We start from the raw sequence: 24,419 nt of genomic DNA on the forward strand, positions 1-24,419 counted from the left end.
GGCATGTGTAATACTTTCAACAATAAAGATTTTTTTTAAAAAAAGAGTGTAAAACTGGGATGATCAAGCCTACATAAAGAATTAAGACATCTTCCACTGTAAATTATATTTGGCTGAATTAGTGTCAGCCCTGGTCATGTAGAGCCCAGAAAAACATTTTTGGTGACAGATTTAGAAATAAAACCAGGAAAGCATGTATTAAACCTGGCTGAACATAGCTTCAGAGCTAATGTCTTTATGGTAATTGCAATCCTTAAAAATGCATTATCTTTTTCAATGTTATTGCAGTGTGTGGTGGTGTTGAAGAAAGCAATAATTTGTAAACAACCCTTGGCAGAGAGCACAGAACTTCATTTTGTTTAAATAAAGGAGGCTAACATTAGAATTCATGTGCTGCATCAAGACTGGCAAGCAGTAGTCGTTGTTTTGATATATGCACTGGAGCATTCATGATTGCTTAAATATTAACTGTTCCATAAATATACAAATATAATAGGGAGAAAAGAAGCCTTGATTAGGGAAAAACTTTACTAAAAAGAAATGAAATTGAATTATCTGATCGTATTGCTAGTTTAGATGGGCTTATTCCAATCACTCAACCAGATTGCTTCACTGTGTTCCACTCTCTCCTTTCCTTCCAAGGACAATCCAATCTAAATATATTGCACAGTGTTGCTGTCTGTCAGATGCTTTCCTTGACACAGAGGGATTAGGCCATTCTGGATTTTCCTGAGTACAGGTTTTGTTGATAAGTTTGCTGAGTTTCATGTGGCCATATGTATAAACACCAAAGGGTAAAATGTTGGGGGGGGGCGTTGCGGGGCTGGTCTAAGGCCTTCCTTCACATGCAATCTATGTATAACTAGACTTTTATCTCATATTAAAATTTTCATACACTTTAAAGATGGACCTGCTTATAAGTGTCCTGAAGTTTTTCCTTTAGTAATATCCACACTGCTTTGCTACTTCATTTCTTTAGTTCCATATATGCAAATCAGGTTAGTCTCTGATAAATACTTGCACTACAGCAATTCATGCAAGGAAACCTGGTGTTCCTCCTGCACATTCTTGCCTCTTTCTGGAGGAGAACATTTCTCACAGCTGGCTGGTTATGTACTCCTTTACTCACGCTGATAATTCTCTGTGCACTCTGCAAGCTGGATGTAAGGATTCTTTAGGTGGGGGCACAAGGTCCCTGGCTTTGGTCCTCTATAATGTCTGGTAGGTAATGCATGAGCACATTCTCACTCTTGGCCTTCACCTCCAAATGGGGCTGCCAGCACAGGAAACACAGTATCAGACACAGGGCCTGTGCCATGGACAGGGATGATGCTTTTTCTCCTTTTGCTGTCTTTTTCTTTACATCCATTCACCCACTGTGCTCTGTCTCTGCAGGTTCATGTTTCTGCAGGTTCGTATGAATCAACTCTATGGCATGTGGCTTGAGGCATTTGTCTCCTTAAAGCCCCAGTCCACATTAGCCCTGAAGTTAGTAGTGGTGAAATACATTTGCAATGCAAGATTTTTATGGAAAGCTTGCAACCTGATGTCTGCAACTAGAATTTTATATTCTCATTCAAAATTATTGAATAAATATTTAAGGAACAATTCATATTTTCCAATAAGAAGTGAGTCTGTAGCTTGAGTTAGAGTTGAAAAGCAAGAATGATCTGCTGGGTTATCTAGTTCATCACTCTGGTAATACACAGTAGACAGGACACCACAGCGTCACTTAAGTGTATTTTCAATACAGTCTTAGGTGAAAGAGGAGGGCTACTTGGAAGACTTATGAACAATGTATTTAGAATCTTCACAGCTTGGAGCATATTGTTTGGGTCATCTGCTCTTGGATAAGTAGATGGTCAATTATGATACAAGTCAGTCTCATTTTCATGTAAATTAATTAAGAACATTCACAGTGATTCTGTCCTTCACATGCCACAAATTGCTAGACAATTCCTCTCTAGTTTTAAATTGACACGAAGCTTTGAAATTATGTTGACACTTCAACTTGTTATATGTAAAGGTATTTAATTATGAGAGGGCCCAGGCAAGCTGTAGGCAATTGCCTGCATCATTTTGCTTGGAAATTTTCTTTAAGGAAGTCATGTGGTTCTTAAAATTTAGAATGTATCAGAAATGCCTAGAGGTGATACCAGAATTTTTTCCAGTATATTTAAACACAGGTTGGTAAAGACTACCCTCAAAGTTTCTGATTTTGTGGATTTGGCCCCCAAATCTTCATTTCTACCAAGTTCCCAGGTGATGCTGATACTGCTGGTTCAGGGACCATGGTGTGAGAAGCAGAGAGGTAGTCATTGCCCATCCATTCTCCTTTCTCATGATTTTTAATTCTTAGTTCTTGCATTGCTTCATCCCCTCAGGCCTAATTATGCTGAACTTATTCAGGAGAAATAATTATAATACCTTTTGTCACTGGCCTCACTATTTTCCAGCTTTTGTCTCTGCTGCCCCTTCTAACTATTACCTAGTTATTATCCACAGTCAATATTTTGAATACAGTAACTTACACTTTACCTCCCCTTTCTGGCTACCCATTCTTTTTAATTTTGCACTCCGGCACTGTATTAAAACTGTGCTTTGAAGGTCACCAAAGATTTCTCTAATCATCAAATTGGTCCTAATTATCTTTGGCCTCTCTCAAACATTTATTCATTTAATGAACATTTACTGAACGGAATTGACACATTTCTCATTTTTAAGGAGTTCCCAATCTGATAGGTGAGACTGATAGTGTAAACACAAATATATATTGTGGGACAAATGCTGTAACTGGATTATATATAAATCACCATGGGAAAACAAAATCAGCATTTATTAATTCTGCTCAGGGAAGTTGAGAAAGGCTCATTAGCACCACTCTCTAAAACCCTCCCCACTTCTGCCCCTCCTCACACCTTCTTCATTGACCATGACACTTAATTCAGTCTAGTATCTATTAAACCCCCAGCATACCTGTTACCATGCTGTGTTCTTGCACCAATTCTGATTAACTGTGTGACCTACGTTAAGCAACTTAAGTATTCCAAACCTAGCCCTTTATCTATAAAATGGGCATATTCAGAACTACTTTACAGTATTGTTTTGATAATTTAAAAAAAGTGATACAGCCCTAGTCAGTTTGCTCAGTGGATAGAGCATCAGCCTGTGGACTGAAGGGTCCTGGATTTAATTCTGGTCAAGGGCATCTATCTTGTTTGCAGATTCCCTGGCTCTGGTTGGAGTGTGTGCAAGAGGCAACCAATCAATGTGTCTCTCTCACATCAATGTTCCTCTCTGTCTCTCCCTCTCCCTTCCACTGTTTCTAAAAACCACTGGGGAAATATCCTTGAGTGAGGATTAACAACAGTTAAAAAAGGTGATACATAAAAAGCACTGATCAAAGTGCCTGGCCCATAGGCACATGATAGATGGGTAACAGATGTTGGTCCCCTCCCTCTTAACAGAGGAATAGGATACTACCACCTGATGATGGAAGAAGGGTATCTAAGGTGAGGAAGATCAAGGCAAATGGAGAGAAATCTTCACCCATTTGTGCATTCAACAAATATGTATTAAGGTATTAAGTACTGATTATGTGCCAGCCATTGTTTTGGATGCTGGGTATATAAACAGAGGCCTAGCTGATGTGGTTCAGTTGGTTAGGGGTTGTTTAGTGCACTAGGAGGTTGCTGGCTTGATTCTCAGTCAAGGGCACATGCCCGGCTTGCTGGCTCAATCCTGGGTAGGCCGTGTGTAGGAGGCAGCCAATCAATGTTGTGCTCTCACATCGATGTGTCTATCCCTTTCTCCCTCTCTAAAAGAAAAACTGAATGGAGAAGACAAAAAAAAAAAAAGCCCTGCACTTGTGTATCTGACATTCTAATGGAAAGAGTTGTCCAGTAAATAAGTAAATAAAATATATAGTATATTTGAGATATTGCTGTGAATAACAATAGAAGAGGGAGGTGGTAAGAGGTGTTAAGATAATGGATTTCAATTTTAGATAGAGTGGCTAGGAAAGACCATGGTGAGAGAGTGACTTTTAAGAATAGATCTTGACAGAGGGCAAAGATGCAGGTAAGTAAAGGCAAAACTTTCCAGGCAGAGAAAAAGCACTCATAACCACTCTGAGGGAGATGCATACCTGGTGGATTCAAGGAACAGCAGCTAGGAAGCCAGCACAGCTGAAGTGGGTGCTGAGGGCTAATAGCTAGAGCTAGACATATGGTCAAGGTGGTAACAGGGGCCCTGAGCACAGAGGGAATTTGAGGTTCTGCTAATGACTCTCTCTGTGGGAAGATGGGAAACTAAACCTGGCTCTCATCACTTCTAATCTGGATAATGATCTGATCATGATAAAGTATTATCTTATTCAATTGTGCAAGTGTGTGAGCACAAGTATTATTTAATGCCCATTTTAGAGACAGGAAAGCTTAGACATATAGTGTTAAAGTAACTTGCCCAAGGTTGTACAACTAGTGAATGATAGAATCAAGGTTCAAAACCAGTTCTGTCTGAATACAATATCTGTGCTAATAACTACTCTGTTTAGAAATTTGAACTTTATGAGTTTTAGAGGACCATTGGATTTTTTTGAAGGAAGAGAGTAACATAGTCATTTGGATGTTTAAAAAACATAATTAGGTTAAATCATCTATATATCCTATATAATAAACAGCTAATATGCAAATGGTAGTCATACCCTTGTGCCCTCATGCTGGGGCTGGGGGACCTGAGGCCGCACCCCCGCCCCAGCGGGGCTTGACAGGAGACCTGAGCCTGTGCCCCCTGCCTTGTGGGGCTTGACAGGGGTGGGGCCAGCCGGGTCTGGGTCTTGCATGATTTCGAGGTGCACGCAGGTGGGTGGGGACTTGATTCTGGGTCCCATGATGCACCCTAGACTCTGACAGGAGGGAGATTTTCATATACATTTTATTAATTTTCTTTAATCTCTGACACTTCTATTATAGAGAAAGAGCAAATAGCAATATTAAAATATTTCCTCTAATTAATTCCCTTTTACTGGGCACGAATTTTGTGCACTGGGCCACTAGTATATATATTAAAGCCTAAGTGACTGTTCGACTGTTTGACCAGTAGCTGTGATGCGCAGTGACCACCAGGGGACAGACGCCTGATGCACAGGCATGGAAACATGGAACAGACTGATGAATCTCAGAGGGAAGTGGGCAGGGGGAGGGTTGGGAAGAGATTAATCAAAGATTTTATATGCATACTAGAGGCCCAGTGCATGAAATTTGTGCACTCTGGGGGGGTGGACACCCTCAGCCTGGCCTGTGCCCTCTCACAGTCCAGAGGCCCTTGGAGGATGTCCATCTGATGGCAGCCAGATATCCTTAACGCTGCTGTGGAGGCATGAGAGGCTCCCATCACCACTGCTGCACTTGCCAGACATGAGCCTGGCTTCTAGCTGAGTGGTGCTCCCCCTGTGGGAGTGCACTGACCACCAGGGGGCAGCTCCTGCATTGAGCATCTGCCCCTGGTGGTCAGTGCGTGTCATAGTGACCAGTCATTCTACCATCGGGCCAAATCCAGCTCTCCAACATCCCCCGAGGGGTCCCAGATTGCGAGAGGGCACAGGCCAGGCCAAGAGGCCCCATTGGTGCACAATCAGGGCCGGGGAGAGACGCAGGAGGTTGGCCAGCCAGGGAGGGATCGTGGGAGGGCTCCAGGGTGTGTCCAGCCCATCTCGCTCAGTCCTGATGGGCCGGACCCCAGCAGCAAGCTAGCCTACCGCTTGAAGCATCTACCCCCTGTTGGCCAGTGCACATCATAGCAAGCAGTTGAGAAGCCTTAGCATATCATTAGCATATTATGCTTTGATTGGTTGAATGGCCAACTGGATGACCGGACACTTAGCATATTAGGCTTTTATTATATAGGATTAGAGGCCAAAACTGACAGTCTGACATCCCCTGAGGGGTCCCAGATTGTGAGAGGGTGCAGGCCAGGCAGAGGGACCCCATCAGTGCATGAATCCATGCACTGGGCTTCTAGTATAGGATAAAATGAAGCACAGAGAATGGAACAATCATGACCACCTTCTCATACATTACCTCCATGTAGCTAATACTTATATTTAAAAGATGACCTCTTTCCTCAAGCCAGCTCTCTCTGGAGTCATTGCTTTCCTTGTTATGGACATGCTACAGCCATTCTTTTAATTATCAGAACTTAAAACTTTTGGAGTCTTTTATTTTTCCCTTTTTCTCATTTCAAATATTCTTTTGCCGTTACTTAATCATGTTTGTCTTCACAATGTATATTGAATTTGTTCTTTTCTTTGCCTTTTTTACATATACCATAGTTAACATTTTAATTACATAATTTGCCACTAAGTTACTCTCCTGTGTTTTCTCTTTTCTCTATAATTTCGTGTTTTCTCCTAAATTCTGAGCTCCCAGAGACTTTGAAGGTAAGATGTGCTATTTATCTCTGATCCCTGGGTTCTAGCACAGCCCTAGCCCGTAGTGGATCATTGAATGCACTTCTAAATTCATATTTGCTTGCTCCTAAAGTCCCTCCCCTTACAAATGCATGGTGCTCCACTTCCTGTGGGGCATATTGTAACTTTATTCCGGCATTCACTCCCACCTCTCCAATAGATTTGTCCTGGAAATATTTAGCTTTGTAGTCAGTAGTCAACCTCTTGTGTATATGTGAGTATGTACACAGACACATACACACACACACATATTTAATTTAGATGTATTGTTCTGTAGCTCATGCAAATGGGAGCTTATGTGGAGAAAAATCTTCATTTAGAAACATTTATTGCCTACCTAGTATGTTCTAGCATTCTCTTAGGTACTGTGGATATATATAAAAAAAAAATTAGTGAAACAGTTTCCGCCATTGAAAGAGCATATACTGACTGGAAAAAATTACCATGTTGAAAGGTATATAGTGAAGGGCATAGCAAATGTAGGTCATGTTTACTCCTGAAATAGAAAAGTCTTCAGAAAGGACATGGTAGTTGAATGGTCTTGAAACATGAGTAGGTATTCACCTGGTGGATAGAAAAAAAAGGGAGAAGGAAGGGAAATCTAGAAAGAGATGTGCAAAAGCACGGTGCTGTTTCACTGCATGGTCTGTCCAAGCAACTGTGATCAGACTGAAGAGAAATGTATGCGGCAGGGACAGGTTAGAAAGGTAGGAAAGGCCGGATGGCAAAGGCCTTTTGAGCAAAACCAAGAAGTTTGTATGCTTTTATAGTAGGTGATGGGAGCCTGTGCAAAAGAAACTTTGAATGGATTCTAATTATTCCAATCATGTATACTAGTGTATTCTATAATATATAATATAAAATATTCCGTTCATATATATATTCTATGATGCATAAATTATAATTAAATTATAATTATAAAATTAATTTATAATTAAAATTAGTTAACTGTAAAAAATATTTTTAAATGTTTAATTTTTATCCTGACAAAATTAAACATTTGAAAACTAACTTGTTTGGAGAAGTTAAATGAACTGAAATTGTTTGGTTTAGAGGAGACCTACATGCCACAAGAAATTTTAAAACATGAAATACTAAGTATTAGGGCTACTGACCTCTTTTCCCTTAGATTGTAAAAAAAAAAAAAAAAAAAAAAGACAACAGTCAACACAGCAATAGCTGTCTGGGGTGAATGAATAGAAATTATACATTTTTTTGTCAGATCAACAAAAAATGTTTTTGGTGTGCTGCAGAATTTGAATAATTAGTTTATGTGTGCTGTGAGATGAAAAAGGTGAAAAATCACTGGTGTAGAGAATACGACACATGTGAAGGGAACTTTCACTCTGTGAGAGGTGGTTGTACAGAGTGTCCAGTGCTCTCCCACTGAGAACAGAGCAAGAAGAAATAGGCTTAAATCTCAGCAGAAGGGAAAATTACCTACAGAAGGGGTCCTTCAGAGAAAGATTGAGTGTGACTGACGTAGATGATTAAAATGTTGTTTTCTCAGGCTCTCTGGCTGTGTGCTGGTTTCGGTGTGCTCAAATCCCTGATTCAAAGAAAGGGCAAAGTTCACACATTTTGAAGCTTGAATAATAGCATTTGAAATAAAAAATAGTATTTTATATGGCAATTAGTTGTTCATATTTTGCTATCTAACTAAAATTTTGAAAATGTGTTTAACACATCAAATATAAATATTATCTTTCATAATGCAGCACCAGTATTTATTAGGAAAAGGAGAAATGATCAGAATTTGCTATAGAAATAGGTGTTTTTATGTTAAAGCTATTTTGTATTAATGTACCTTTTCAGGAAGTTATTATAGATTAGGTAGACACAGTTAGTATAAATTCACTTATTAATCTTTATGTGTAACATTTATTGGTCAGATGATTACAATTAAAATCGCTATGTGGTTTATTAACTGATGGTACTTTATCAGTGAAGGTAGTGAATTACTCTATTTTACTTTTATTGTTATCATTCCTTGATAACTCGGCTCGTAAAATATTATAAAATGTTTTGAACTTTTTAAGAGACTTTCAATTTCTGGAACTGCTGTTTGTGTTTTTATTAATTGGAAATATGTACAAGACAGAGGATTGTAGGGTAACCATTTTGTACATCCTTTTGCATCTTATAAAGAGAAGTCCTATATCCCTCACACTACTGCCTCACTGTGGCTGCTGAGAGGGAGGGGGAGAGAGCAAGGACAGGAATGCAAAAAGGCACTTGGCTTCTGGCTATAGAAAACGTTGAAGTGCTTCTAGTCACTGCTGAGCCTTAGGCAATCTGGACAACTATTATTGGAATATTTGATGTTAATTTAAGTTAACATAATTTCTAGTTAACCAGATATCAAAGAGAAATCAATTTTATTTATGAACTAGAGGCCTAGTGCACAAAAATTTGTGCACTCGTGGGGGGTCCCTCAGCCCAGCCTATGCCCTCTTACAGTCTGGGCCCCCTTGGAGGATGTCCACCTGCTGGCTTAGGCCCACTCCCCGGGGGATCAGGCCCAAGCGGGCAGTCAAACATCGCTCTGGCAGCCCAGCAGCCCTCAGGAGATGTCCACTTACCAGCGGGGAGCAGACCTAAGCTGCAGTCGGACATCCTTAGTGCTGCTAAGGAGGCAGGAGAGGCTCCCACCACCACCGTTGTGCTGGCAGCCATCAGCCTGGCTTGTGGCTGAGCAGAGCTCCCCCTGTGGGAGCGCACTGGCCACCAGGGGGCAGCTCCTGCATTGAGCATCTGCCCCCTGGTGGTCAGTGTGTGTCATAGTGACCAGTCATTCCCAGTCGTTCTGCTGTGAGGGTCACTTTGCATATTACCCTTTTATTATATAGGATAGAGGCCTGGTGCCTGGGTGGGGGCCAGCTGGTTTGCCCTGAAGGGTGTCCCAGATCAGGGTGGGGGTCCCACTGGGGTGCCTGGCCAGCCTGGGTGAGGGGCTGGTGGCTGTTTGCAGGATGGTCACACCCCCTTCAGGTTGGGGGTCCCCACTGGGGTGCCTGGCCAGCCTGGGTGAGGGGCTGATGGCTGTTTGCAGCTGGTCACACCTCCTTCAGGGTGGGGGTCCCCATTGGGGTGCCTGGCCAGCCTGGGTGAGGGGCTGGTGGCTGTTTGCAGGCTGGTCACACCCCAATCAGGGTTGGGGTCCCCACTGGGGTGCCTGGCCAGCCTGGGTGAGGGGCTGATGGCTGTTTTCAGGGTGGCCACACCCCCTTTAGGGTGGGGGGTCCCTACTGGGGTGCCTGGCCAGTCTGGGGGAGGGGCTGAGGGCAGTTTTCAGGCTGGCCAAGCCCCCCGGCAACAGAAGCTCCCAGCCTCTCCTTTTTTGCTTTTCTTTTTTTTTTTTAATTCTGGGATTTATTTACCTTCTATAATTGAAACTCTGTAGCCTTGAGTGGAGCTCAGAGCCAGCCAGGGCAGGTGGGAAGCTTGGCTTCCTCCATTGCCAGGGGCAACCCAAGCCTCCTTCTTGCTCCAGCTCCATGGCTACGGCTGGCTGTAAGCAGGTATCTGGGGTTTATTTATCTTCTATAATTGAAACTTTGTTGCCTTGAGTGGAGTTCAGAGCCAGCCGTGGCAGGCGGGAAGCTTTGCTTCCTCCATCACTGGGGCAACCAAGCCTCCTGCTCACTCCAGCTCCATGGCTGCCGGCCGCCATCTTGGTTGGGTTAATTTGCATATAGTTGCTCTGATTGGATGGTAGGTGTGGCTTAAGGCATAGTGACGATGTGGTCAATTTGCATGTTTGTCTTTTATTAGTGTAGATAAACTAACCCAAACTCAGATTAGGTTACTTTTATACTATCCCAAGGAATGTATATATCCAACTAGTACACTTGGAAGAGCAAATTATTGGATAATTACCACTAACCATTTGAATTAATGAAGGTGAATGTTCTTGCCTTCTGTGCTGATATTGAACAACAGTAGGTCCTGAGAGAGACAGTGGCTAATGTGTGAATGGTGTGTTTGTGGTAAGAGAGACTGATGTTATGATAGAACAAAGTAAATATATTTTCCTAAGTAAACATTCTTTCACCTTATATTTTAATATTTAAATTTTATTTTAAATGATTGACCTAAGGATCATATAAATAGAAAAAAAAAACACCAAGACCACATATTTGTCATGATTATTCCATTCCAGTTTGAAGCCTTAAAAAGGACTCTCTGTATGAAGTTATTTAAAAAATAAATATTGCAATACAGATTTAGCAATTTGTCTCCTCTACCAACCAAGGTATTTCTTAGCTTGATAAGACATCCACTTGGCTATGCTTGCCCATGCTTCAAAGGGAATATTACAATTCTGAGAAAAATACATGCAGCTCTGGCTGGTGTGGCTTTTTGTTGGGGCATAGTTTTGTGCACCAAAAGGTTGTGGGTTCGATTCCCAATCAGGGCATGTACCTGGGTTGTGGATTTGATCCCTAGTAGGAGTGGGTGTGGAAGGCAACTGATCCATGTTTCTCTTTCCTCTATCTCTTTCTCTCTCCCTCTCCTTCTCTCCCCTCTCTAAAATTAGTAAAACATATCCTTGGGCAAGGATCTATATACTGGTATATAAAAGGCTAATATGCTAAGTGTCCCTCCAGGTAATGATGTTATGTAGCAGTGCCCTGCTTCCTCTCCCTAGCGACTAGCCTCCTTTCAGTTTCTTCAGCCCAGGAACATGACTTGCTTTATGCCCAGGTGGAAATAGTTTACACTTTAACCAGATGTTTGTGAAGCATTTTCCTATGCCTCATCTCATTTCATCCTCACAGAAGTCCTGGAGTAGGTAGATAGGAGACTCAGTAGAATCCTATTTTCTTTTCATTAGCCGGAACATGGAGATTTAGAAAGTTTAGAAACTTGACCCAACTGAAAAGAAGTAAGAAATCGTGGACCTTTAAAATGACTTCAGGTTTTCTCACTGTGCAGAATATAGTCAAACACTGCTGCAGTTAAATAATTTACCCTTTGTTCTCCATGTGTGATCTATAATAATAATCTGTTTGATGTTGATATTTACTGCTATGTTGCTGACATTTACCTAAAAGAGAAGTTGTGGGGCTTCACTTGGCTGGAAAAAGTTTAGCTACATCAGAAAGCTGGTCTAATTAAGCAAGTTTATTCCATATCTATAAAAGGCTAAGTTGACTCGCTTATGTGTTATACATATAAAGCTTTTGCTGGTGCCACTCGCACGCATGTGTTTCGATCTGTCATTGTCTATTGTGAATTTGGTTGACACTTCTATTATAGAGAAAGGGCAAATAGCGATATTAAAATATTTCTTCTAATTAATTTCCTTTCAATGTGCACGAATCCATGCACTGGGCCAATAGTTAATACAATAAAATAAAATGAAAATAAAAAGTGCATGCATATTCTGTCTACAACTCTTTCTGATTTTGACAAAGATACCAAGATATTTATTTAACTGAAATATTATGCTCTACCTTTTTAAAATATAACCATTGATTCTACTAAATTTCTTAACAGAAATAAAATTAATGGACCGGATTCTGAATGAATAGTTACCAATTAAAAAGTTTTTGAAAGTTAAGCATGTATAAGTATTCATGTCAGCAGCTGAAATTTTCAGTCATCCATAAAATTGACATATGAGCACAATGCTCTTTTTGTATTTTTATGTTTTACTTTCTAGTGTTGGCCATGTGCATTTAAAAAAATAAAATAAACTTGTACAATTTGGTGTCCTGAAAAATTAGGTGGGTTTTTGTTGTTTTGCGTGTGTGTGTGTGTGTGTGTGTGTGTGTGTGTGTTTCAACACAAAATTCATAAAATATAGATTAATTTCCTTTCCCTTCGGAAGATGTACCTTCATTTTCCCTAACTTTTAGGATTTTAGGATTTAGGAATTCAGGTAATTTGTGTGAAAAAAAGTAAATGCTAATTTTCTTATTAGTTGGAATATCCAGCATCCTCTGAAAATGATACACTTCGTGAACATGTAACACTGTAATCCCAGGTAGAGACCTCTCCTTAGGAAAGAGAGCTTCCCATTGATTCCAATACAGCCACAAGCCTTACTTAAGACAGATTGCCCTTGAGGTTTTTGGTGCTTTTTGTTCTTATAGCTTGTCCTTGAATTGTGTCATTTCAACCTTGTGGTGCTATAAAGTGTTTGGTGAATCAAACTAATAATGCCAAGTTTTACATATTTTACCTACCTGGGATAAGGTAATCCTAGAAATTCTAAAAGTAATGGTGAGCACTTGAAATTTCAACATCATGCCTCCTGTGACTGTTTCTTTTGAGCCTTGAGAGTAATATTTCTTTGAAGTTTTTCATGTCATTGGGCTGTAAACAGTTGTTTAAAATCTGTAGAACAAAAGAGATTCAATATGGACTGATTGACCAAATGCAATTTTTTTTGGTCTAAGTCACTAAAACAGTGAGATGAAATTCCTCTGTAGTTAGCTAAATATCCCCCACAGCCTTTTTATAAACCTGTTTGTGAAGAATACTCTTTTATTTGAAACAGAGTAATCCTTAAAGCGAAAAACACCGAATCAGTATGAACATCAGTAGACAAATCCATCATCTAGGGATTATAGAATTAAAACATCCAACAGAATGAGAAAACTTGATACTTTATGCCATATTTATCCTTTGTTTTTCAGTAAATCCTTGATTTCATTTGCAGCTTAGTTTAGGATGAGAGTTATATTAAGGAAAACACTTTGATTCTCATCATAGATTTTTTTATCTTATACTTTAAAGATTTTTATGATTCTAACTGTAGCATCTCTTTCCTAGTGTCTCTACAAAGGAAATATAATGTGTAAGCATACAAATAAACTTTGTCATATTACCATGATTGCGTGCTCGGATTCTGTTTATAAATCTGCATAAGAAGTTGTCAGTTATTCTTTTTTGATGGCCCATGCAAGTAAAGGAGGGTAAAATGTGTTTACTCTTTTACATTAATTTGCATCAATGATGGCTAGAAATAAATATAACTTCACAAAGGAAACTTACTTTCCAGAATATATTTCTGTGATAAATCTAAGAACAGAATGCTGATAACATAAGCACACATTAACTTGGGTTTCTATTATTAATATTTGAATGAAAGTTGTTTTCTCATGAAAAGAATCATTCATTTTACCATGATAATTTATACACTTTAAAAATAGATTCACATTTAATTTTTCATTTTTTTGTCATCTTTCTTGCTTTTAAAATGGGGGGGAGGTCATTTTAAAATTCAGAGCATTATTATTAGACCCCACTGGAACCTACCCCAAACTTATTTTTTAATTAGTCATGATGAATTGAGTTTATTCATTCCACTTATTTAAGAAAAAAATTTGTATTTGTTACTAAAAATTATACTAATATTTTTGTTTTTTTCATTCCAGATAAGAGATACTAAATCAGCAGATCAAAAAACAACCCTCTTGCATTTTATTGCTGAAATTTGTGAAGAAAAATACCGGGATATCCTGAAATTTCCTGAAGAACTGGAACATATAGAAAGTGCAAGCAAAGGTAATTGATTTGTAACTGCGTTGAGACTACTCCTTGTTAAGTATTATATTTTAAATGATAGGATTAAATAATCTATAAACATTAATCTTTTTATTCTGTTACTTTACTGATATAAGAATAACAGGAAGACAGTTTCTGTTAGCTTACATTTGACAGCATAGTGTGTTTTAATGGCCTGCTTTTGACTTACTTTATTTTGCAACACTGCTAGATTATTGAGGCTTTAATATCTGATCAGATAGTATGTTCATTCATACCTACATTTCTTAAACACTGGAATGTATATTGTTTGCAAAGGTGCCATACTATGGGGTATTTGGTGATAGCAAAATGATTGTGAGACATTTCTTGTTTGAGTGTGTTTAAAATCTAGAAGGTAAGAAAAGACATACATACAAATACTTGATAAAACAAGGATGAATATGAGAAGTGCTACATGAAAAGATAATGTACTGTAGTTTAGATGAGAAAGTCATTCTGATAAGAAACGTAGATAAGAAAAGGCTTTCATGGAAGAAACCAAAGGGTGAAACTTGAGGAGAGGACTTTTACAGACATGAAAAAGGCATGCTTTCTAGAGAGCAAATAATATGAGCAAGGCCCAGTGGCAGAATGTGTTAGGACAGGTGAAAGAGTGGTTGACTGTAAGGTGGGAGCATTGAGGTGGCCATCTCAGAGATTTCAGTGTCTTTCTGAGCAGTCTGGTCTCAGTGTGGTAGTCAGCAGGTTCATCATTGAAGGACTAGAATGGGTAGGATGTGGCACCAGGGAGGAACAGGAGTGGGAGACAAAAATGTTTCTAAGATTGTTATTTAAGTTAATTAGATTTGATGGTTAGTATTGTCTACTCCAGTAAGAAGTTGAAAAGTGAAAGAAAGGAGGAATAAGGAAACTTTTTTTTTTAATTCTCACTCGACGATATTTTTCCACTGATCTTTAGGGAGAGTGGAAGAGAAAGGGAAAGACAGAGAGAAATATTAATGTGAGAAAAGCACATCGATTGGTTGCCTCCTGCACGAGCCCTGACCAGGGCCCAGGTTGGGGAGGAGCCTGCAACGGAGGTACGTGCCCTTGACCAGAATCGAACCCAGGACCCTTTGGTCTGCAGGCCAATGCTCTATCCACTGAGCCAAACCTGCTAGAGCAGGAAACATTTTTGAAGGTGAGAATATATATGTGGAGAAGTACATTGTGCCTCATAAATCTTATATTTGAAATTGCTCTGTTGTAAATACATTTCTCTATAACTCTGAGGATTTTCAGTAAGGGAACAAAAGCATGTACATTTCCCAAGTTTATTACAATCCATATAAACCAGTTATTGTCATTTGAAGGGGGAAAACGTGTGTCTATAAAGCTTAAAATCTTTTTTGTGTAATATTATTCAATGGTCATCTCTGCTGGTCTGGTATTATCAAACCCTCAACATATTTCTTTTTTTAACTTTTATTTTTAAAATTGCTTTAATTAATGTCTAATGTTGATTTTTTTTATTTTTGTTAATCATCACTAGAAGATTTTTTTTCATTGATTTTTAGAGAGAGTAGACGGGAGGGAAGGATGGGAGAGAGAGAAACATTGATGTGAGACACATGGATTGGTTGCCTCCTGCACACTTTCTGACCAAACCAGAGATCAAACCTGCAACTCAGGTGTGTGCCCTTGAGAAAGAAATGAACCCACAACCCTTCAGTGTATGGGCTGATGCCCTAACCACTGAGTATCTGGCCAGGGCAACATATTTCTTTAATCCACTGTGTTGCATTTTGTGGTCCCAGGAACAGAATAACACTAGGAGACAAACGATGACTCCATAGTACTATTTATTTGCTTTCCTTTTTATAAAAAAAAATCTTTATAATATGATGGAAAATTTTACTCACTACAACTTTAATAGCAACTTTCTATAAATTGCTTTTCTAAAGAATTTCTATATCTTGGTCCTTGAATTTAAAAGCACACCTTTGTGCCTGACCCGAGTGGCTCAGTGGTTGGGTGTCAACCTATGAACCACGAGATCATGCTTTGATTCCCAGTCAGGGTACATGCCTGGGATGCAGGCTCCATCCCCAATGTGGAGTGTGCAGGATACAGCCAATCAATGATTCTCTCTCATCATTAATGTTTCTATCTCTCCCTCTCCCTTTCTCTCTGAAATCAATAAAAATTTTGTAAAAAAACCTAAAAACACACCTTCATAACTAGAGGCATATTTACTAACATATAACTAATGTAGAATAATATCAATATTTATAAAATTTATATTATAATTTGAAACATGAGAAATGTCACAAAAAAAGACCAATTCTGAAATTATATCATTTCAGGACTATTCTTAATTTTTATTGCCCTTTATCAGAATTTTTCCTAAATTTTATTCCTTTAACATGTAGATCAATTTCAGAAAGATTTTGGGAGGAAGCATATCAAGTATATTTTTAAATAAAATAAAATGATCTGTCAGTTTTACAATGGTGATTTTTAATTCTTACATTTAAGGACACTTTTCATGAATATAACTGATAAACATATCTTTATCCAAAATAATCTGTAACAACTCTAATGAAATCTGATTGAGTTTATATCAGCTTTCATTGTTATATCTAAACTAGAGGCCCGGTGCACAAAAATTTGTGCACTGGCAGGGGTGGGAGGGGTGGGGGGTGTCCCTCAGCCCCACTTGTGCCCTCTCACAGTCTGGGATCCCTCAGGAGATAACCACCTGCTGGCTTAGACCTGCTCCCCGGGTGGCAGATGGCAGGCCGATTCCTAGGTGCCTGCCCCGCCGGGTCGTGCACAGGGCAGGGCCAATCAGGGGGTTGTGGTGCCGCCCCGGGTCGCACACTCAGCAGGGCTGATCCAGGGGTTGGGGCCCCACCCTGGGTCGCACACGGGATGCCCGGGTGGGCCGGCGGATCACTGCTGCCCCATCCGTTTGCATACAGGACCCCCGCCCCCCCCCCCCCCCAGGATCGCAGATAGCAGGCCCAGATGGCGGCTGGGCAAGCGGGATGGTGTTGTCCCACCCTGCCTGCAGTATGCAAATTTGCCGCCATCTTTGTTGGCAATTAATTTGCATATCATGCTGATTAGCCAATGGGAGGCATAACAAAGGTACGGTCAATTACCATGTTTGTCTATTATTAGATAGGATACTTGTTTATCTCTGTCTATGTCTATATCATATCATACACACTTTTAGCAACTGCTATTGATGAAGGTACCCTAGAGAGCACAGCTTTTTGAGTTAGATTTTATAAAGTTCTACTCCTTGCTCTATCACTTATCAGTTCTGTAATGTTGAATTAGTAATTAAAACTTTCAAGTTTTTGTTTCCTCATCTATAAAATGGAAATGATAGTGACAATAAGATGAAATGAATTGCCATGTTCAAAGTACGCACTGACAGGCTTGGCACATAGTAATTACCCAGTTGTTGCTATACCGCTATCTTTATTATGGTAATTAGTAGTAGTAGTGGTAGTAATTGATGTACTACTCTAAATATTATAGCTGTCGCCCTTGCCTTTTTAGAAGGGAATGATCATAATCATAAGGGTACCTATAGTTCCTCTAGTCTCAGCTAAATATGTAGTATATTCAGTTCTATTTGTTTCTTGTGTCTGGGCTTTTGATAAATCTTTTCATATTTTTCTCTTACAATATAACCAACTTCTTTCTCACAATCCATTCCAAAAGCAAAATCTCTCTGTTGTATTTTGATTATTTCTGCTTTTATGCATTCTGCCTGCCAGTTTATTCAAAAGACTGTTACCAGAAAGCTTCTTCCTATCTCACTGTTTGGGCCGCAGCAATCCCCATTCTCAAGTTATTTTCACTAGTTCTTTTTCTTTCCCTATGAAATTCTGACTCAGAGTTCTCAACTCAAAAAGTTCTTAAGCACATTCTGCCTGCTCAATCCCTCTTTCATTTTCTCCTAGTTTTCATTTCAGTGTGCCCAGGCATATTTTCTCTGGAGCCATTTTCATTCCCCATTTCTGTGTATGATTTCATGCTGCATCTCATGCCTGGAAATCTCACCTGCCAAGTTCTCTAAGACAACTGACTATCATTTGTCATATCACTGTTCAGAATCTATTTCCTTTTATTTTCTTCCGAGTATTTTGCTACTAAAACCTTAGGAGAAAATACTTTTGAATTTAGTCTGCAGGGAAAACAAACAAACGAAAAAACAAAAAACATGGTAAAAGGTCAAGCCAGTTCCCATTTATTTATAGTTAAATACATTTCCTTGGTATTTGAGTCTAATTTATCTTGTTTGCTTAATGCACATTTCAGTCCTGTCTGAATCTCATTCTGTTACTTTTAGTACTGTGTATAGCATATACTGTGTGTGTGTGTGTATATATATATATATATATATTCACAGTCCACCAGCAAAAATAAAAAGAGATCAGTACTATATAGTTCATTTTTTTCCATGATGGACTAATGATCATCTTCACAAACAAAACCAAAAACAGTATTTTTTTTTAAACTGAAGGGCTATAGATAAGATGAAACTAATTTAGTTAATGATTGAATTGTATAACTAATATGTGAAGAAAATTGCATGACTATTAATCTCTTATTTCTATGTTTTTGAATTATTAGAACCTGAGTTCTTATTTTGATAGAGTAAGGATCTTTTCTGTCTGGTATAGCAAATACTAGACATTTATTTCAGTTCAGTCCTAAAGGCATAGGCCTCAAATTAACTGACAAAGAAAAAGAAATTACATGGAAGTAAAAGGAAAACTGAAGTAAAAATATGAGATCCATGGAAAAAGTGTATTTTATAATTGCCTTTATCCCTTATAAAGCTAAACTTCTAAAGTTGTGTGGGTCTTGGAAGATGCAAACCTGTGGTGTAAACTTAGTCTATTTTCCTAGAGCCCTGCAATGCAAAGATATTGGGGAAAACACATAATTTTTACATTAAAACAGATCTATATTATGGAGTAGGATGCAAAATCCACATGAATTTTTAAAATAAAACAGATGACTTCAAAGAAACTTCAAACTAGCAGTAGATCCCTAGGGGCATGTGTTCAATCTTCTCTTCCATTAGGAATACTTGGGTGGGAAAATTTATGAAGCGCTGCTTAAAGAATTATAGAGTGGTTTTGTTTTGGTTTGATTTCACTTGTTTATTTATCTATTCAGTGATTATTTCAGGAAGAGGGGAAGCAAGCAGGCTGGGTGAGGGAGGAGAATGCCGAACTTTCTTCTAGATATTCTCATAGCCCTTATGAAGTTCAAAATAAAACACTACAATGTAATTTATTACCAGTGTAATTAATAAAATAATCTTGCTCTGGTCATTCTATCCTATGTTAAATTATAAATCTGCAGGTCCTCTCATTCATGTTTGGCATACCGATGAGTCTTAGAGAGGAAAAAAACCTGGTTGCTATAGAGACCCTGATGCCTTTAAATATTTAAAATATTTTTTATAAACCACAATTACCTTTTCCCCAATGATTACTTTTTAATATTATGTATATGTCAGTGTATATAATTGTATATGATAGATGTATAAATATATCTTGCATAAAGTATTGCTAGTTTACTAGACATATTTTGTAAATCCTTTTTTGTCCTCCCACCCCTCATGGCCATCACTTTAACTTTCAGCTTTGAACATTTTTATGGTTTGATTTAAAACCTCTAGTGTTTTATAGGTCAGCTCCAGGGATTAAACCAAAGGGGTTAGTAAAGTTTAATTAAAACTATTCTACTCAACAGGGGAAAATTATATTAATATATTTGAAGGCACTATTAATCCTAAGGTTTTGCATAAATCCAAAATGGGTTTCATTTCAGTTAAATTAGTGCCATCCTACAAAATAAGAGCTGGTTAAATTTCTTATGAACAGTGTTAATTTCTTTTGAATCAAATCAATCTATTATACAATTTAATGATCAACTATATCTTTTGATATCTGCCATCTTTCATGTCATAATAAGTAACTCTGATTACCTGTTTATCCACTCTGATTTATTCATAGGATTAATAACGATAAAAGTTCAGATTATAGGAAATATTGTAGAGGAAAAAAATCTATGAAATAAAGAAAAAGAAAAAAGTAATATAATAACAGGGTAAAAAAGTTGGGGGAGTGAAAAAACCCATACCAACTTTTTCTGAAACTCCAGAGCTTGCAGAAACTTTAGAAGTCACAGAGTCCTTGCAAAAAGGGACCAAGATGGCAGTTAGTCCAAGTTCATCATTTGACAGTTGAAGATACTGAGGCGCAGAATGATGAAGGAATCATAGTACTGGGTGGAGAGTCAATGAAAGTTTGCAGACCTTGTCTAGAGTTCTTTTTTTAAATACAGTTCAGCTCCATGTTTGCTTCCTTTGTGGTCTACAATATACAACAAATAATTTATGCTTACCTATTGGGAAACATAGAAAGTAAATGCTGACCAAATGAAAGGCTTACTGAAATGTTAATGCTATTTCCTCAATGTAGTGGTCCACATCCTCTCCCCATTTTGACAAAATTATCCTCTCCTTTCTTTCTGTCACAACAGTGTGTTAGCCTTATTTGTAACATAGCACATAGTATATTTGCATTTTTATTTCATTGTTTGCTTCTCTATGTACCTCATAGATTGAGTTCCCCAATGACAAGGAATATGCCCCATGTGTCCCTATGGTCTCAGTGCTAGTGCAGCATGTCAGGGAGAAGTAAATGCTCAATAAATGTTTATTAAGTTGAATCATTGCATATCCTTTTAGTACAGCAGGCATATTTGAAAATAAAACATTGTGAGAAGTTCACACATAGAGAATAGCAACCTGAAAATTACTAGTACTGTTTGCTGTAAATACAACAGGAAAAACAAGATAATTCAGAATAAAGAGGACACCAGGACTTACCTGTATTTCCTGGTCCATGTTTTACTTCTTTCAAGGAGAAAGTTAAAAATGGAAACAATCAAGGTAATGTGGAGATACCTAAACTTATGGAGGCCACCAAACCATAAAGGTTTGTGATGAACAGTAAGGATTAAAAGTCTCATAGGAATGAATGGCAGCCGACTGGCTCAATGTAATATCTGCCTAACAGCTGAAACTTCTGTTATTCTAATTCCTGAAAAAATTAATTTCATATTGTCCACTGTTAGTTTTATTGAAAAATCTTTGAGTTATGGAATAAAATCCTACTGTTTCTGGAGCATTTAATGTATAGTGACTCACAGGACCCAATATATGAGAAAGTATTAAACTGTTGGATTTCCTAGCAGATTTAAACTTTGAGTTTTAGTTGAACTTTTTGGAAGCACATAATATACTGATGAAACAAAATATCAGTAGACTTGACCTTACTTAAATGTTAGTAATCTGCCCTGGCCGATGTGGCTCAGTTGGTTGGGTGTCGTCCCATGTACTGAAAGGTGGTAGGTTTGATTCTAGGTCAGATGACTGGGTTGCAGGCTCAATCCCTAGTAGGAAGCATACAGGAGGCTGCTGATTGATGTTTCTCTCTCACATCAATGTTTCTCTCTTTCTAAAAATCAATTAAAAATCTTTTTAAAAAATGTTCGCCATCTGAGTTAAACTGAGTATACATCATTACATCATTTTAATAAAAAAAATAAGTTGTTTAGTTTCCTTTGGACTTTTTCATACATACTGTTTAAAATAATTTAGAATGTAATTCATTCACCAAGAAATATTTATCATATCAACACTATAAATATCTTATAAAATTTAAAGGAATATTAAGTTTTAGGGAATCAAAGTCATACATTTTCCAGTTTGTTATACTTCTTTCTTCCTTACCCTCACCAAATCAACCCTAATTTTTTTTTTAACACAGTGCATTGTTTAAAATAGTAAAAAGAGTAAGAAGTCTAGAACATGTATAGAAAATGTCTTTTCAAACTGAGAAGTCAAAAGGACTTGGGAAAGAAAGTCATGTTTTCTTGGTGATTAGTAATCTAGTTATTACCAACCCGTGTTTTCAATTCATATGTATAAAAACACTATAATTCATTTTCATTTCTAGAAGAAACTGTTGAAAACACTAATACCTTCAGTTAGCAGTGAAAGGAGGCAGAGACCATGGCCATTTGGATTTAAGAAAAATGTTTTAACATAAATAAACATTTTTTTTATAGTATAAAGAACTTTTTTTCCTTCTAAACCATTAAAAATCAGTTGCTGACATGATAGTCCATCACTCCTCTATACTTTAGTGTGTTTTTCCTACAAAGACATTTTCCTATTCAACCACAATATAACCATCCAAATTAGGAACATAGCACTGATAAATCACTGCTATCTGATTACTACCATTTTGATTTACCAATTGTCCCCAAAATGATTGAATCCAATATCAAGGTTTATGTTTAGTTTTCGTATCACTTTAGTTTCTCTCAGTCTGGAAATATCACAGAAGTTGTGTTGTGTTATTCTCTTATATCCTATCTGATGGCACATAATTTTAGTTTGTTCTGTTGCTTTGCTTGCTGGATTAAGGTGGAATTTGCCAGTCTCCTTCACTCTAGAGTTAATTCATTTTCTCTTTATAATGAAATAAATTAAACAGCTTCATTAAGATAGATTGAATCAACAAATTTTTATAGGCTTCTATAGGCATTTGTCAGAGTACCTTAGCTTTTGCATCCCAGGATTTTTTCTGCTAGACATTTATATGCGTAGCTTATCTGTCTCAAACCATTGCCTTGCCTGTCTCAGCTTAAGCTTCTGCAGTTTTCCAAACTGAAATGCCACCCCCTTCCCTCAGCCCTTTTGAGCCCTAAGTATCTTTAAAATTAAATTTATTGAAGTGACATTGACTTATAAGATTATATGTTTCAAGTGTACAGTTCTCTAATACTTCATCTGCATATTGCTTTGTGTCTTCATCACCCAGAGTCAAGTCTCCTTCCATCACCGTATATTTGACCCCCTTTACTCTCTTCTGTCTGCCCCCACCCACGTCCACCTTCGTCTCCACCATACTGTTGTCTGTGTATATGGGTGTTTTTTTCCTGTTTGTTTTTTTGGTTTGTTTGTTTGTTGCTTTCTGTTTTAAATCCCACATATGTATGAAATCACATGGTTCTTGTTTTTCTTCTGTCTGGCTTATTTTACTTAGCATGATATTCTCAGGATATATTCATGTTGTTGTAAATGGTAGTATTTCATCTTTATTATGGCTGAATAGTATTATTTTATATATAAGTACCACATTTTCTTTATTCAGTCATCTAGTAAAGATGTTTATATGTGTTTTCCGCCATGAATAATGCTGCAGTGAGTATAGTAGTATGTATATCTTTATGAATAAATGTTTTCAAAATTTGGGGGTAGATACCTAAAAGAGTGTTTGCTGGGCTATATGGTAGGTCTATTCTAAAATTTTTTAGGAACCTCCATAGTGTTTTCTGTAGTGTCTGTATTAATTTCCATTCCCACCAGCAGTTATGAGGGTTCCTTTTTTGCCCAAATCTCTCCAACACTTGTTATTTCTTGTCTTTTTTATGATAGCCATTCTTACAGGTGTGAGGTGGTATCTCATTCTGGTTTTAATTTGAATTTCCCTTAAGCTAGTGAAGTTGAGCATCCTTTCATATATAAAAATATATATGTCCTTAAGTATCTTTTTGAAGTCCCAGCTTAAATCTTACCCCTCCATAATGACTTCCCAACTGTTTGGGCTTTACTGGGTCTCTCACTTCCTTCATCTTCCACGGTACTTACTTGAACATTTTAGTTTGGTACTTGATCCTTCACTCGCTTGCATTATACTCTAAGGCTTTCCATGTTTATGGCTGCATCCTGCCATGATGCTTTCTGAAATAATGTATAATGATTTGTCTCCTTTTTAGGGCAAAGTCTAACACAGGACGTGGAGAGTAAATTTAGCTCAGTGAATGCTTATTGAACATCAGCCTCATTCTTGTCACTGTCTTTATTAAACCCCACAGTGGGCACTTACATGAACTAACATACATTTGCAGATATTTAATTTCAACATCTTGAACATTAAGCAACTAATAGAAAACCAGATGTTCAAAAAGCATTATTTAAAACTAATGTATGGCGTTAGAAATCATTATAATGGCTACTCATGGGGTGGGTTGGTTACTGGGAGGATTATGGGGTACATGGCATGTTCCGTTCTTGATGTGGATCCTGGTTTATGGGTGTGTTTAGTTATGATGATCACATTCATTGTATAAATATTCGCTGTTAGAGTTGATCTGATGTTATTGTAAATAATTATTATTTCTTAGCAAGTTGTATGTCACTTAAGGATTTTGTCTGTGACTTTTAGAGTAAGAATAGATGGGAGCATTCTAGTATTAAAAAAATGAGAAAAGAAAAAAAAGAAACCTCCAAGCACGTTATATACCATGTAAACACTCAGGGTGATCTTTCCATAGTTATCATCAACATTGTGCTGTCTTG

At 37.8% G+C, this 24,419-nt stretch overlaps 1 protein-coding gene across 1 annotated transcript in view; it reads left to right on the forward strand.

Annotated features, from left to right (window-relative positions):
- Positions 1-24,419, forward strand: part of DIAPH2 (diaphanous related formin 2) — a 940,956-nt gene that overhangs the window by 488,967 nt on the left and 427,570 nt on the right. The window contains exon 23 of the mRNA XM_081115447.1: positions 13,858-13,987. Within this exon, the coding sequence (XP_080971573.1) occupies positions 13,858-13,987 (130 nt within the window). The remainder of the gene's footprint in view (positions 1-13,857; positions 13,988-24,419) is intronic.

The sequence above is a fragment of the Myotis nattereri genome, assembly GCF_964212035.1.
Source record: "Myotis nattereri genome assembly, chromosome: X".
NCBI lineage: Eukaryota > Metazoa > Chordata > Mammalia > Chiroptera > Vespertilionidae > Myotis > Myotis nattereri.